This window comes from Pteronotus mesoamericanus, unplaced genomic scaffold (assembly GCF_021234165.1).
Source record: "Pteronotus mesoamericanus isolate MK-2021 breed Mesoamerican mustached bat unplaced genomic scaffold, CSHL_Meso_final contig_182, whole genome shotgun sequence".
NCBI lineage: Eukaryota > Metazoa > Chordata > Mammalia > Chiroptera > Mormoopidae > Pteronotus > Pteronotus mesoamericanus.
In genome coordinates this window covers 24984489-24998864 of record NW_026555078.1, presented here as the reverse complement: position 1 = coordinate 24998864, position 14376 = coordinate 24984489, and the positions used below count along the sequence as shown (strand labels likewise).

The 14376-nt window shown below is 47.0% G+C and overlaps 1 protein-coding gene across 1 annotated transcript in view; it reads right to left on the bottom strand.

The window, feature by feature from the left end:
* The window catches only part of SPTB (spectrin beta, erythrocytic), a 63771-nt gene extending 50878 nt beyond the window's left edge, over window positions 1-12893 (bottom strand). Inside the window, exon 1 of the mRNA XM_054567437.1 lies at window positions 12734-12893. Within this exon, the coding sequence (XP_054423412.1) occupies window positions 12734-12881 (148 nt within the window). The 5' untranslated portion in view covers window positions 12882-12893. The remainder of the gene's footprint in view (window positions 1-12733) is intronic.
* Window positions 12894-14376: the final 1483 nt, after the last annotated feature.

Genomic DNA, 14376 nt, shown 5'->3' with positions numbered 1-14376 from the left:
CCACTGAACGTGTGGCGGGATTATTGCCTGAAATACCGATTTGTAGGGCTCCCAATGATAATAAAAAGACAAAGTGTTTTAACTTAAATTTAAGAAGAAGTGTGCAAAATCTATACTTAAAGAAACCTTAAAAGGATCCCGAGGCACATGAAAGGTTTGAATAAATGGAAAGGCACACCAAATTCTCAAATAGGGAAATTCAATATCATCAAGATATCAGTTTACCCTAAACTAATCTATATATTTACTGTTTTAAGTATACTTAAATTACATAATTTAAATTTAGATGACCTAGAGAAACTATTAGAAAATTCATTGGAAAAACAAATAAAAATAGCTATGAAAATTCAAAAAAAGAAAGGTAATAAAGGGTGGCCAACCTTCCCAGGTTTTTTTTCCTATCAAATATTAAATTGGAGTAGAAAGTTATAATAATAAAGCTGTGTGGTACTAGCATATGAATACACAGACACATCAGTGGAAAATAAGTACTCCCAAGCACATATAGGCATTTAATATCTGATAAAAGTGACATTTCATGTATGAAGGGGACAGACAGATCACTTTGCAAAGGCGGTTGGCAAAACTAGATGGCCAGACAGGAAAAGGTAATTTAAATTTATACTTTATACTTCAGGATACATTTCATTTGGGTCAAAAATTTAAATGTAAAAAATTAAACCATAAAAATACCGAACTTGCCCTGGCTGCTGTAGCTCAGTGGATTGAGTGCCAGTCTGCAAACCGAAGGGTCAACAGTTCGATTCCCAGTCAGGGCACATGCCTGGGTTGCAGGCCAGACCCCCAGTAGGGGACATGGAAGAGGCAACCACGCATTGATGTTTCTCTCCCCCTCGTTCTCCCTCCCTTCCCCTCTCTAAAAATAAAGAAATAAAATACTAAAAATATGGAACTCAATGTTTTCTTTATAATGTTCATGTAGGGAATATGAACACAAAATCCAAAAGCCATGAAATAAAAGACTTAAGTTCAACTATGTTAAAAAGATTTTTGTGTGGGATAAAATATCATAAGCAAAATCAAACAAATGAGGAAAACTAGCAAACAAATCAAAGAAGGAAAGATATCACAAAGGGCTAATTACCTTTTATGTAAAGAACATCTACAAATTAATAAGAAAAAAGATCAATAATCCAATAGCAAAATGGACATAGGAATATGAACAAAGAGTTAACAGGAAAAAAAAAACCCCAGGAAAGTCTCTTAAATGTGTGGAAATTTGTCCAAACTATTCATAGTAAAAGTACAAATTAAAAGTACACACACACAAAATCTAATGCATTGTCCTTAATGAGTTTGAACAAACTAATCATAAAAGACATTTTGAGACAACTGGGAAAATTTGAATATTAAGTGGGTATTAGATTATATTAGGGAATTGTTAATTTTTTTAGGTATAATAATAGTATTATGGTTAGTTGGAAAATGTTCTTGTTTTTCAGAGATACATACTAAAGTATTATGGGTGAAATGTCATGTTGATCTTCAATTTACTTTAATAATACTTCAAAACCCCCCATAATGGACAAGCAAATACAGCAAAATATTATCAGTTGTTAAATCTAGGTGATGGTTCATTATGCTTTTATTTCTACTTTTTTGAATGTTTGAAAATTTTCATTCTAAAGTCAAAAAAGTAAAATGAAAGTACACCAAGATACTATGTTTCACTTATCAGATGGGCAAAGATCAAAAGGTCTGATACAATATCTGTTTGGCAAGGATGTGAGGAAAAAAGTATTCATATGTTGTTGGAGACAGTGGCAATTTGGCAAGGTTGATCAGAATTATACATGCGTGTTCTTTTTAACTCAGTAATTCCACTTCTAGGAATTTATTCTACAGATAAACTTATATATTTGGGAAATAACCTACATAACAAGGTTATTCACTGCATTTTTTGAAATAGCAAAAGATTGAAAACTTAAATGTCCAACAGCAGGGGACTGGTTAAATTAAAATTATATGTCCATACAATGGAATATTATATAGCTATAGAAAAAAATTAGTAGGCTATTTATGTATTACTATAGTACAATTTTAAGCCCTGGCCACATGGCTCAGTTGGTTGGACCATTGTTTGTGCACCGAAGGGTTGCAGGTTCAATTCCTGGTCAGGGCACAAGCCTGGGTTGCAGGTTCAATCTCTGGATGGGGTGTATATAGGAGGCAGCTAATCGATGTTTCCCTCTCACATCAATCTCTCTCTTCCTTCCTCCCTTCCTCCCTCCCTTCTTCTCTTTCTCTCAAAATCAATGGAAACATGTTCTCAGGTGAAGATTAAAAAAACAAACAAACAAAAACACTCAGTCTTCAAGATATATTGAGCAAGGAAAAACCCAGTGTAGAACACTGTATAGTAAGTAAAATAGACCACTTGCTAATATATGCATAATATATTCCTGGAAAGATACAGGGTACCCTGGTTATGGGAAAAGAACTGGGTGTCTGGGGGAGCAAGATGGGAGTAAAACATTATTTGCCCTTTCATATCTTCAGTTTTACACACTGGGTGTATATATTACTTATTCAATAAAGAAATGTTTTCCTTTTTCTAAAGAATATATTAAACTGTTTTTCTCTCCTTGTCTCTCAAGATAACTCAGGTCCTTTGTGTGCCCTGCCTCAGGACTTTGAACCAGAAAAGAATTACAAGCATAGTGGTCTACACCCTTCCCCCCACCCTCAGAAAGAGCCCTGGAGTGCGGTCTGTGGGTCCCTGACCACCCCCTCCAGGTCTCACCCTCTGACTCTCCCCTAACAGGGGCTTCAAAGAGCAGGCTTCTCCCGGGAGGGCCAAGGCTCTTTCCCTCTCTTGACCTACACCTTCTCCAGGCTTTCTGTTGGCTGCTGGCCCCACCCACTCCGATACCTGCTTGGGACATGTGTTATCGTAAGTTTCCAGTGGGGTCGTTTTATTAAAATTATATTTTATTGATTATGCTATTACAGTTATCCCAATTTTTTCCCCTTTGCCTCCCCCCACCCAGCACCCACCCACCTCTCACTCCCATTGGCTGTTCTTAAGCCAGATGGTAACGTTGAAATACCTTATCTTGGAACCTTAATCACCCAGTTCTAGGCCCATCTATTTCTTCCTGTCATGGCTTCCTGTAAAATTCCTTGACTGCGCCACACCCCTCTGTTAAAAGTCTGCTTTCAAGAATAGAAAAGAGCAACCTAAGTATTTAATAACAGGAGATTATTTAATAATTTTGGTATATTTATGAGGATATTAATAAGGTTGTAGATCTGATGGCAAGGACGTATATCCATAGAAAAAAAGCTGAAGTTGGGTGTTGCTATTGCTGGGTGGTAAGACTGTGGGTGACATTTTTTTTTTTTTTTGCTTATCTATTTTTTCTAAAATTTCTGTAATGAACAAGTATTACTCAGAATAAGAGCAGAATAAAAAATAGGCTACAAAGCTCATAAACCCTGAGGAATAAATGACTGATGAAAAGTTAAAAGGGATCTTTCTTGAAGAGGCTGCATTTTACCAGCACACAGCCTTAAGCTATGGGCAAAGCTAGGTGGTCCAGAAGACTCGTGTGAGAAAAGGCACCACGTGATGCTCTGGACCACTAGCCTAGGTCTGAAAACAATCACCGAATGTCAAGTTTCCAAGTTTACAACTTGGGATATCTCTCCTTCTTGTGCCAGGAAGCCAAGAGCTTAGTGAACCTGAGTGAGCAGCACTTTACTCCCATGCGTTTGGGACCAACTTCAATGACGCAGATGCCTATCCATTGTAAAGCCTCGCACAGGGGCAGGCCCTCAGGGGCACACCATAAACGATGGTGGCGCAGGCCCTACTCTCCTTGTCTACTTTGGAGAAGAATTTTTCGTGCAACCTGCCAACTTTGATCATGCTGGCACTGTGAACAGCTACAACATAGTTCCCCTGTCTTAAAGGATTTAAAATCTAGCTTGGGTTGATTCTAGCAGAGACCTTTATTTTATTTTTTACATGGGTAAGGAATACATAGTTTTGAAAGATTTTATTTATTTATTTTTAGAGAGAGGGCAAAGAAGGGAGAAAGGGAGGGAGAGAAACATGATGTGTGAGAGAAACAGCAACCAGTTGCCTCTCTTTTACCCCCAACTGGGGACTTGGCCTGCAACCCAGGCATGTGCCCTGACTGGGAATCAAACTGGGGACCTTTTGGTCCACAGGTTGGTGCTCAATCCACTGAGCCACACCAGCCAGAGCGTAACAGAGAACTTTAGGATGCTTACTGCAAACCTGCAAATGCACGAATAAAGCACAAAAGATTGACTTTAAAGTGATCCATTTAACACTAAGATGTTGGTTAACTAGACTGGGATATATTAATACAAAGGAAGACTATACAGCCATGAAAATGATAATCTGCATGTTTACTGACATGAAAAGATATTCATAATATATTGCTCAGTGAAAAAGATTCTAAGATTTTAATTTAGATAATATTTTAATATTTACACACATATATACAGTCATATATCTATAGGCATTAAAATGTCTACATGAGATTTGAACTATGTCTAGATTTCCATTTTTTATCTGCTTTTCTAATCTTTTCTACACTAAATACATACTTTGTGTAATACAAATATTTAAAGATACAAAAGTAATCACCTATTTTTTTAAAAATAAAATAGTCTTTATATATTGTAGGAAAAGAAAACAAGTTATCTTAGACCAATTTAAATAAAAAATTGTTTTTGAAGAAGACTAGTTTTGGTCTGAGGTGTGCAGATGACAATGGTTTTAGAATGGGAGGGAAGGAAAGGGCCTTGTTTAAAGCCCTCGGGTACAAACTGGCAAATGTGTATGTGCACGTGTGTACTTGTGTGCACGTTTGGGGTGCGACGGTGGGAGGCAGTTAACTTACCCAGAGAAAAGAAGCCGAAGGACAGTCTAAGCAGCGGTGTCCAGCCTGTGGCCCATGGGCCGCATGCGGCTGAGGGTGGCTATGAAGCTGGCCCAATGCAAAATTGTGAATTTACTTAAAACATTATGAGATTATTTTGGGATTACGTGTCACAAAGTACTTAATGTGTGGCCCCAGACAACTCTCCTTCCAGTACAGCTCAGAGATGCCAAAAGGTTGGACACTCCTGGAAGGAATTTGAACTTTATACTCCAGGCAAAGAAGAGCCTGGAGGTTCTTAAGTAAAACAACATCTCACTAGAAAGGTGTTGGAGGATGATTCCAACTGCCCTGTGTCAACGGCATTGGATAGAAGAGAGGCCAGAGCCGGGGAAGTGAGCTCTGAGGTGGCTGCAGAATTCTCTGCTTGAGTTGACATGGCCCCACCAGCAAATGAACTACGGAAATGAAATGATAGGAGCTAATCTGAACAATCGCACAGAACAAGGGTCAGCTGGCCCTGGCAGGTCATAGTATTCAGAGGCTGTAAGACAGAAGTAAAAAGGAGATCACAGTTTTGATCAAAGAGGCCCAAGAGGCTGGTGGTGGCAGAGAAAATGGGAAGGAGCATCTCAGGTGCGGCACCGAGGAGGAGAGAACGCAGGTCTGAAGGACGTTCAAGGGGGCCCGGGTGCTGCCGCAAACTGCACTGTGATGACCTTAAACCCTGCGATTTCAGTCCTGCCCTGGCACTGCCCGCTGTGGGACCTCCCGCATCTACAAAGGGGCATGGCAATCCTTGCACCCTGCCTCCTTCAGAGTGCCTGAAGGGTCAGTGAGAGCATCACGATAAAAGGCATCTAGAACACCTAGCGGCTGTGCAAACACCACGCGTTGTTATCCTGCACGCAGGCAGGTGATGGCTGCGTGGAAACACCACGGGCGCTGACGGGGAGGGGGCCCAGAAGCCCAGATGCCCCAGGACTCAGCCCCAGCCTAGCCTGTAAGGAACAGAGAATTTCTGGAGAACCTACTGATTTGCTGAAGAGGATCACCTCCGTTCCCCCCAGCCAGGAAGTGGAGCTCCACAGATGCCTGCCTCCCGGGCTGCCAGCCCCGAAAGGCCTTGAGCATCCTCTGGTGCGCCTGCCCCTCGTTTTCCAGGTGAGGAAGAGGAGGCCCTGAGGAGCAGAGGAGTGACTTGGCCAAGGTCACTGAACTAGGGAGAGTCCATGACAGTGGCAGGAGGGCAGGAGAATGATGTTGCCCCTTTCTCTTCCCCATGGTCCCCAAGCTGGCTCACACTGCCACCTCTCCTTCCTGGGCTGTTGCACCTCCTCCCCACAGCCTGTTGTCCCCAGTGAGGTCAGACTGATCTTTAAAAACCCTAATGTAACCATGTCAATTCCCTGTGAAAAGCAGGTTGTTGGGTTGGGAGCAGTTCCATCCCTCGGGGGCCCTGCCGAAGGCCACGGCTCTGGGAGCCTATCGCTCTCCCTCCGGCACCCCCTCTTTGATCCGAAAACCATGCCATTCCTTTGCAAATAATTGCCTCATTCTCTTCCTCAGCCACTCCTCTTGAGCTTCCTGCTGCTTCCTGCCAGGACCCTGAAGCAGCCACGGCCTACAAGGGACCCTGGGATGTGGTTCCTGCCTGCCCCTCATCCCCACCCACCACCGTTCCCTTCACGCAGACAGGCCCCTAGTCATCCCTGGGTGAGCTATAAGCTGTAGGTTATGCTATAAACTCTTACAGTTCTTAGTAAACCTTCACAGCATTTATCATAACTTCTCATTATGCACATATGTCTACATACACATAAACACATGTGTGATTACCTGATCCACTTCACTTTCACTAGACTGTAAAATGAGATTCCCTGGTTGATCTAGTTTCCAGAGTCTGAAGGCCAAAGCGTTTGGAGGCAAAATGCTCCTAGAGACTCAGCTGCTACCCAGCCTCTCTGTCATTCTCTCTCAGTGACACAATTAAGAGGGAAAATGAACAATTGCTACAGATGCTCCAAAAATACCACCTCTTTGGACAAGAAGCATACAGGGAGGCCCATCCCAGGGGGTGAGGGGAGTGGGTGCTGGCTGCTCTCAGGAGCCGCGAGCATTGTCAGGGCCTGGTGCCACAGCCTGCCCTTGGGAACAAAGCTGACAGCCCACAGGAATGTCCCAAAGATGGAGGAGCTATTACCATGGCTCACTCAGACTGCACCACATGGGGAGGGAACAGAGTCATATTATTAACCTCAGTGTATTAATATTTGATCAAGGATCTTCACGATGATAGATAGCAGGCATCCAGAGAAAGGGAGCAGCCTTTGTTCTGCAAAGCTTCTCAAGGAGGAAGAGCAGCTCTTATCAAGAGGGGAGAGGGGGCAGTGAGAGAAGGTGTTATGTCCTGGGCAGGACCACACGGTGCAGGTGGCACGCCCGCCTCTCTGGCAGGTTTGCCCATACAGGTAGGTGGCAGGTTTATCTGAACAGCAGTCTGTCTGGGGAGAGGGGAGGGAAACTCACAGTGGCTGACCTCCAAGGGAAAGCTGCTGAGCCAATTTCATTTTTTCTTTGGACAGTATATTAAAATGATGTTAATAATTAGACATATTTCCATGAATAGCATATTTCCCCAATATATAGTCTCTAAATAAAACTCCATTTCATGTTTTGAAATCTGAAAAGGAAACATTTTAAAGACCTCTTACTAGTGACACCTGATCTTTGTCCCCACAGGTAGCTTAAGAGAGACATAAGGACCATAAACACCTGATGCCTTGGTCTCCCTCCAGGAGCTGCATCTGAATTTGTCGACTTAACAGGCTGCCAAGAAGCTGCTGATCCCACACTCAGTGTGGTAAAAAAAAAGAAATCATTCACCGTCTGGACATAAAGCCCTTCTCAGGCAATTGGGGTACCTGGGCTCAGTGTCCTTTTGGTGCAGGTCAGGGAAGGGGTACAGGGAGAGGCCAAGCATCATTTTGCCACCAAAGTCAGGAAGGAGCCCAGCCGCCCTCTCCGGGGAGTTCCGGGGGAGCCAGGGTGGGTGGGCAGGGAGCAGCAGGGTCTGAGGACCACCGTCCTAAGGCTCTGATGGAACAACTGTTGATCACAAAACTTGACCTTGGGACCTGGGAAGGTGCTGAAGGTTCAAAGTGGCAGCAACAACGTGCTTCAGAGCACAGGATGCAGCCTGCAGTGCACCTGCTGTCCTTGAGCATTCTCTGAATTGTCCTCAACCAACCTCGCCACTTGGCCTCCTCTCATTCCTAGTACGAAGGCTACAAAGAGAGAATGCAGAAAGGAAGTACATCTCTGGTTTGAAACACTTGGATTCTGCTTTTGAATGGGCTACACAATTTTGCGCTCTTTGTTGGAAAAGGGCAGCGCTGTGTAGTCTATCCCTCAGTAATTGTTCAACAAACCAAAGAAGAGGAAGGGCATGTTTGGCCCTCTCCTTCTCACAGGCCTTATTGGGAGGCCCTGTCCTGCAACTTGGTGCTCTGTGCACCAAGGAGCTTGGGTGCCAAGTTGTGTGCTCGTGTGCGGCGGGGAGAGTAAGAGGGAGGAAGGAGAGGAAGGGGAGGGAGGCTGGTGCACAGGGCTTCCCTTTTTGGGGCACCTTTCTGTTGCATTGCTCCTCCCTCAGCTGGTCCATACCTGCCCTGAGCCCCTGGGGTACACAACCAGGTATGAGGAGGGGTGCAGGCAACAGGGGCCTCTTCTGGGATGTGGAGGGAGGCTATCCTGGGCAGCATTCCCGGCTGGGAGATGCCCTGCAGATGCCACACATGTCTCCCGGATGGCTCCCAGTATGAAGAGGGGAAAGGCAGGAAGGGGAGGTGAATGACAATGAGGGTGACCCCCAAAGACACGGAGAGCTTTTCTGCTGAAACACCAAGGCTGGGGCCTCTTGGAGGGATAAGAACTTGGCCTTTTCAGCTGTTTCCCTACCTCTAATCTTTCAAATCGGGTCCCAAAAGTGGTCCGTCTGGGAAGGTGCCAGAGCTATCACAGCAGAGGACAGCTCCCTGTTCAGGAAGAAACCTCATGGCTACCCAACGCGCAACCTCAAAAAGCGCTGCTCAGAGGCTGACACTGAGAACGAACATCTCCCAGGGACCTACTGGGCCCCCAGCCCTCCCCTTGGCATTGCCAAGGTCAAATCCGTCTCCTTTCAGGAGCCTTCTGCAGCGTTTTCTAGCCCCCACCCCCTTTCACTTTAGCCAGGCTGATCCACAGTGTCAAACCCAGAGTAATTCATTCTGGAGAGAGGTCAGGTATCTGCATACCAATGTGGCGGTTTCCACCCAGAATAACCAGATGGCTTGTTAATGTTGGCCCAGGGAGAGCTAGAAATGATTAGAAAGGCAGACTAGGGGGTACTTCCTCTGGACCTGAGAGAAAGTTGAGTGAAGAGGCAGAAAAGATGCAACCTAGTTAACCAAGTGGAAGTCTTTTAACTACAGGACTACAGGTCACTAAGTGGAGAAGGACTCAGAGGAACTGCCACACCAGGAGCATTGACCTAGGCTGGTGCTTTGGGCTCCTGGGCTGATGGAAGAGACACAGCACTAGGCCTTAAGGAGAAAGAGCCTTGCAGCATGGGGCTTCCTCCTCGTGGCCACTAGGCCTCTGGGGACCAAGCCAAGAGCTCTAAACACTAGCATCAGCCTAATTTCCCCAGTCCCTGGTTCTTTTTTTTCCCTCCAACCCAGGCATTCTGAGTAAAAAGAGGGCTATGGGTTAAGAAGGAAGAAACTGACCCTGGAACAGGCCAAGATAACTGGGCCAGAGAATGAGCTAATGATCTTGAATGTCGGAAGTTGGTAAACGAAAAGGGACAGAAAGATACTAAGAGGATATCCTGTAAATGCAAGCATTAACCTTGTATTTTATTATTTATAAAAAAGCTTGCAGAAAGTTTATCTTACTTGATATTGACAACCTGGGGAAAGTACTACTGTCCCAATTTCATAAAACAGGAAACTGATTCAGCCATCCTCCGCGGCCGTAGCATTAGAGGCGGAACCAGGACTTGAATCTGGGTCTTGCGATGCTTTCCTTCTCACCCCAGGATCTTCGGTCTCGGAGAAAAGGCCAGGCCTGTCCTCCAACCTTTTCATGTGTACCTACAAAGCAGACCACTGCCATCTTGTAAGAAACACAGAACCCTTCCTTGCCCTAGTACTCGGGGCAGGGGGGGGGGCGGCGTGGTCATAGAGCATGCCGAGATGATGGAAACCAGAGGTGGCTTTTGCTTCCTGAGCCTCTTTGGAAAGACTGGCCCCGCCCAGACGGCCTAGGCAGCTGCAAAGGTGGTGCTGAAGAGAAAAATGTCAAGAAGTTTAAACTGGGGAGACTGACACTCCCTTTCTCTGCTCTGCCCGTCTGTCAGAATGGCTCCGTCTGGCCACTCTCCTTTGGACCTTCCTTCTCAAAGCTTTAGTTTCTCCCACAGGTCACTCAGCGTGAACTCTCAGGAGAGGAAAGTCAGTAAATGGCTTAGGTTTTTGTTTGTTTTCAAAAATCCTGAATGGACCCCAAATGTCCATGTTTACTTGTTAGCCAGATGCTCTGAATCGTTAAGGTCCATCAGCTCTACGTTGCGTGGCTCCTCCCTCCCCGGGGGGCACCCAGATTCTTCGGTGGATACGAAGCACACTGTTGGTGAGGAGCAGGCAAGGCTGGCAGAGGCTCTTTCCTGACTAACCTGATTAACCCATTTCTGCTGGTTTCCCAGGCTGCTCTTCGGACCTGGCTAACACTATTAGGCTGAGTGGACACACCCTTAGCCTGCCCGCTGTCAGTCATAGGTGCCCTTCAACCCCCAGCTCAAGGCCGCCGCCTCAGCAAACGAGCCCTTGATTCTCCCTTCGTCTCTTCCTTTGCTCTCTCATAGCTATTTAATTATGTGCCTTTCCTACAGTTCTTCTCTAATTCTACCTGTGCTAATTAATTATGAACATCGTTCATTTTCCCTAATAGATCATAAACCCCTTAGAGACAGACACTATGTAGTATTTATCTCTGTGTTTCCCCCTCCACTTTCAGGTCTGGTCAGGGGTTTAGCTTCACGTACAGTAGGAGTTCAATAGATAGTTGTTATAAGGGAATTTCCCTTGGTTTCTTTAAAAACAGGGTATCTGTGAAATAGATCGAATGATCCCTGCACAAAAGACAGCCCCACCTCAAACCGTCCTTTGATAACCCTGACGGAATAGAGGCCCATCTCCCTCCAGCAACATCACCAGGGTTGCTGCAGCCAGATCCAGCCAACGCGAGCTAGAAAGAAGGCACAACCAGACCGGCGAAGGCAAGGGTTCTGAGTTACTGAACGCGGTCAGCCCTGGCTGCTGTGGCTCCGTGGACTGAGCACTAGCCTGCGAACCAAAGGGTTGCCAGTTTGATTCCCAGTCAGGGCACATGCCTGGGTTGCAGGCCTGGTCCCCAGTAGGGGGCACATGAGAGGCAACCACACATTGATATTTCTCTCCCTTTCTCCCTCACTTCCCCTCTGTCTAAAGATAAAATAAATAAAATCTTTAAATAAAGAGATTAAAAGTACATAAGCAAAAGCAAGGGGTTGGTGCTATTACATGTCCCCAAGGAAAACCAAGGAAAGATTTTGTGGCATAGGGGGTGGCAAGGAGGCAATGAAGGGGAAAAAAAGGTGGGGGGGGGGCAGTTTCCTGTCAAGAACAAGGATCCAAAGAGTGACAGCTGAGACCTAAATGGATTCCCCACCACGAAAGGGAATGAGACACCCCATTCCTTTTATGGGAACGGGATGCCCAGACTATCCTGAGGTGAAAAGTCATCATGGTCTCAGAGGGGCCTGGGGCCCTGCTTATGCCTCAAGGTCAGCTAAAGACCAAGGCATGTGGGAGCAGAGCAGAGGGAGGGAAGCTGGAAGAGTACTACCATGAAGTTCAGATAAAGCCATGAGCAAAGGCGGCCGGGGAAAGTCACTCCAGAAGGTGCTTTTGGGAAAGCCTGTGCCCTTTGTACAAGGCAGAAGGTGGGATCAAGCATCGAAGTGGGACACAGACTGACTTGGGCCACTCACTGGTAGAGCAGGGGTCGGGATCCACCCCTACCCCCATCCATACACCACCCCATGTAACTCAAACTCTCTTTACTGGTCAAGCACTTAGGGTCAGAGCATAGCTTCCTTGGGCCAGGCTCCAGGGATGCAGTGGTCACAGGGATTGATGGGGGAAAGAAACATCCCAAGAATCAGATCTCAGCCAGCAGGGGAGGAGAAGCTATCTCTAGGGGAGATTTAAGCACGCTCTCTCCATTCCCCCACCCCCCACAGAACTCTATTATAAACCTGGTAAATAAAAATCTAATTCCTGTTTAAGGAAAAGAGGTTCAGTCCAGAAAAATCCTCCTTTCTGAGGCAGTGTGGGGAGCATGTTTTCTGTTCTCAATTTCCTATCGAATCACTCTTTGCTCTTGGGACCACAGAGAGGATGATGATAATTCCTCCATCCAGGTCCAGGCAGGAGGCTGAGGTGCACACAAAGGCCCCATGCACCTCTGTCCTTCCCCTCAGACACTTCTTTGCCCAGACTTTCTCTTACTTCTGACTTTGGCTGCAGATCATGCAGGACAGAGGCAGAGGACAGGGCCCACCTGGGAGGAAGAGGAGGACACGTGGGAGCCTAAGCCGGCGCTCCCTCCCAAGGGGGCCCTGTTTCTCTGAGCCACACAACCACGTCTCCATCACTGCCCTGCCAGGGCTCATGCCAATGCACACAGAGGATTCACCACAGGCAAGGAGAGGGGGTGAAGCTCGGGACTGCAAGAGAAGCTTCCCTAGCCCCCACAGCCCCAAACGGTACCTGCCAAGGCCTTGATCCGGGACCTCTCAAAGAGCCTGGCTGAGCTGTTGTCATTATCCAGCTCATCGTCCGGGGCATCCCAGCGGGCATTGATCCGGCTGTACGGTGGCTGGTTGCCCACGTTTTCAATCTCCGTGGCTGATGTCATGTCAGCAGGTTCTTAGCGGCTACGCCTGCCTCAGTCTTCATGGAAGGGTCCCTGGGGGGTGGACAGCAACACAGTCAGAGGGTTAGCTCCCACCCCCTTGGACTTTTTCTCAGGGGAAACTTATTTGGAGCATCCAACTGGAGTAGATCCTTGTGGGAGCGACACACAGTGCCATCTGCTTGGCCATGCTTCCTACCCGGGGTCTCTGGCTCCTTGGATATAAAATATTGCAGCAGCAGCAGCAGCAGGAACAGTAACAGCGGCAGTGGCGGCGGCGGGGACAGAGAGCTGATGCAGCAAGGGTCAGGACGGCCAGCAGGTGGAGACGTCAGTTGCAGCAAGCCCGCTTCCTCCAAACCCGCTACCTTTAATGCTGCTGCGGGAGCCCCAGAGGACGGCTCTTCAGGGAGCCTGAGGCTGGAGGGTCGAGCAGGAAAGAGCAGCCCCAGCCCCAGCCCCACCCCCACCCTGTGGACTGGGGGAAAGGGAGAAGAGGGGAGAAGCTGGAAGTTGGCTTCATCTGACTCAAACACGAATCAGTGGTTAAGAGAGATAGATGAACGTGAGCTTCAAGATGCCATTGGTGTCAGTAGCCCCGGCGGCTGCGCGGGGAAGTGTACTCCTCCCAGAGGCTGCCCAAGAGCCCTCTGAGGCCTTCCCCAGCTACAAATATTCAGAAAGCTGAGCTTTTGGTTTTGCCTTCTCTGAAGTGCGACCAGGTGCTCAGACCAGATCTCCTGTTGAATCCCAGGACAGAGCAAAGAGTCCAGGCGAGCCTGCTGTCCCATCAAAGCCATCAGCGTGATGGTGGGGGGGTGGTGGTGAGGGGATCCCATGGACAATGGAGCTGTGTGTGTTCACCTGTACAACCAACATGGTACACAGGAGCACTGGGTCCTCACTCGCCCGTCATTTATCATATTTGCCCATTCATTCATTCATGATTAATTCACATATACACCAACCCCCAATGAGATGGCAGGTGCTGTGCTAGACAATTATGAGTAAGACAGGAAGGACCCTGGCCTCATGGAGCTTACATTCAGGCAGCAAGACAGATGATTAAGTAAGCAATTACAGTAAGTGTGGTGTGTGCCACTGGGAAGGAACGGGAAAGGGAGAGACTCGTGGTAGGATGGGTGCTGGGGGCGTGGAAGTGTAAGCTGATTCCTAAAGAAACCTTAGAGACATCCTGGGAGGCGATATATGGAAAGGGGTGAGTCCCAACAAAGGGAAGAAAGAGCAGGAGTATAGTTCTGAAAGTGAGAAAGAACATGGCAAGATTGGAAACCGTGCCATGTAACCAGAGGGTGAGGGCTGGGTCAGGGGAGAAGTGGGTCAGGAAGCCAGAGGCACCAGGCTAGGTCCTGCATGTCTTGGGCCTTTGGAAAATGACTAGCTTTTCTTTAGCCTTAATTTCCTCACCTGTACCTGCCATTCAGTCATCTCTTCAGGGAGCTTAAGGGACTCTAAGGTCAAGTCTGTAAGAGAGGAC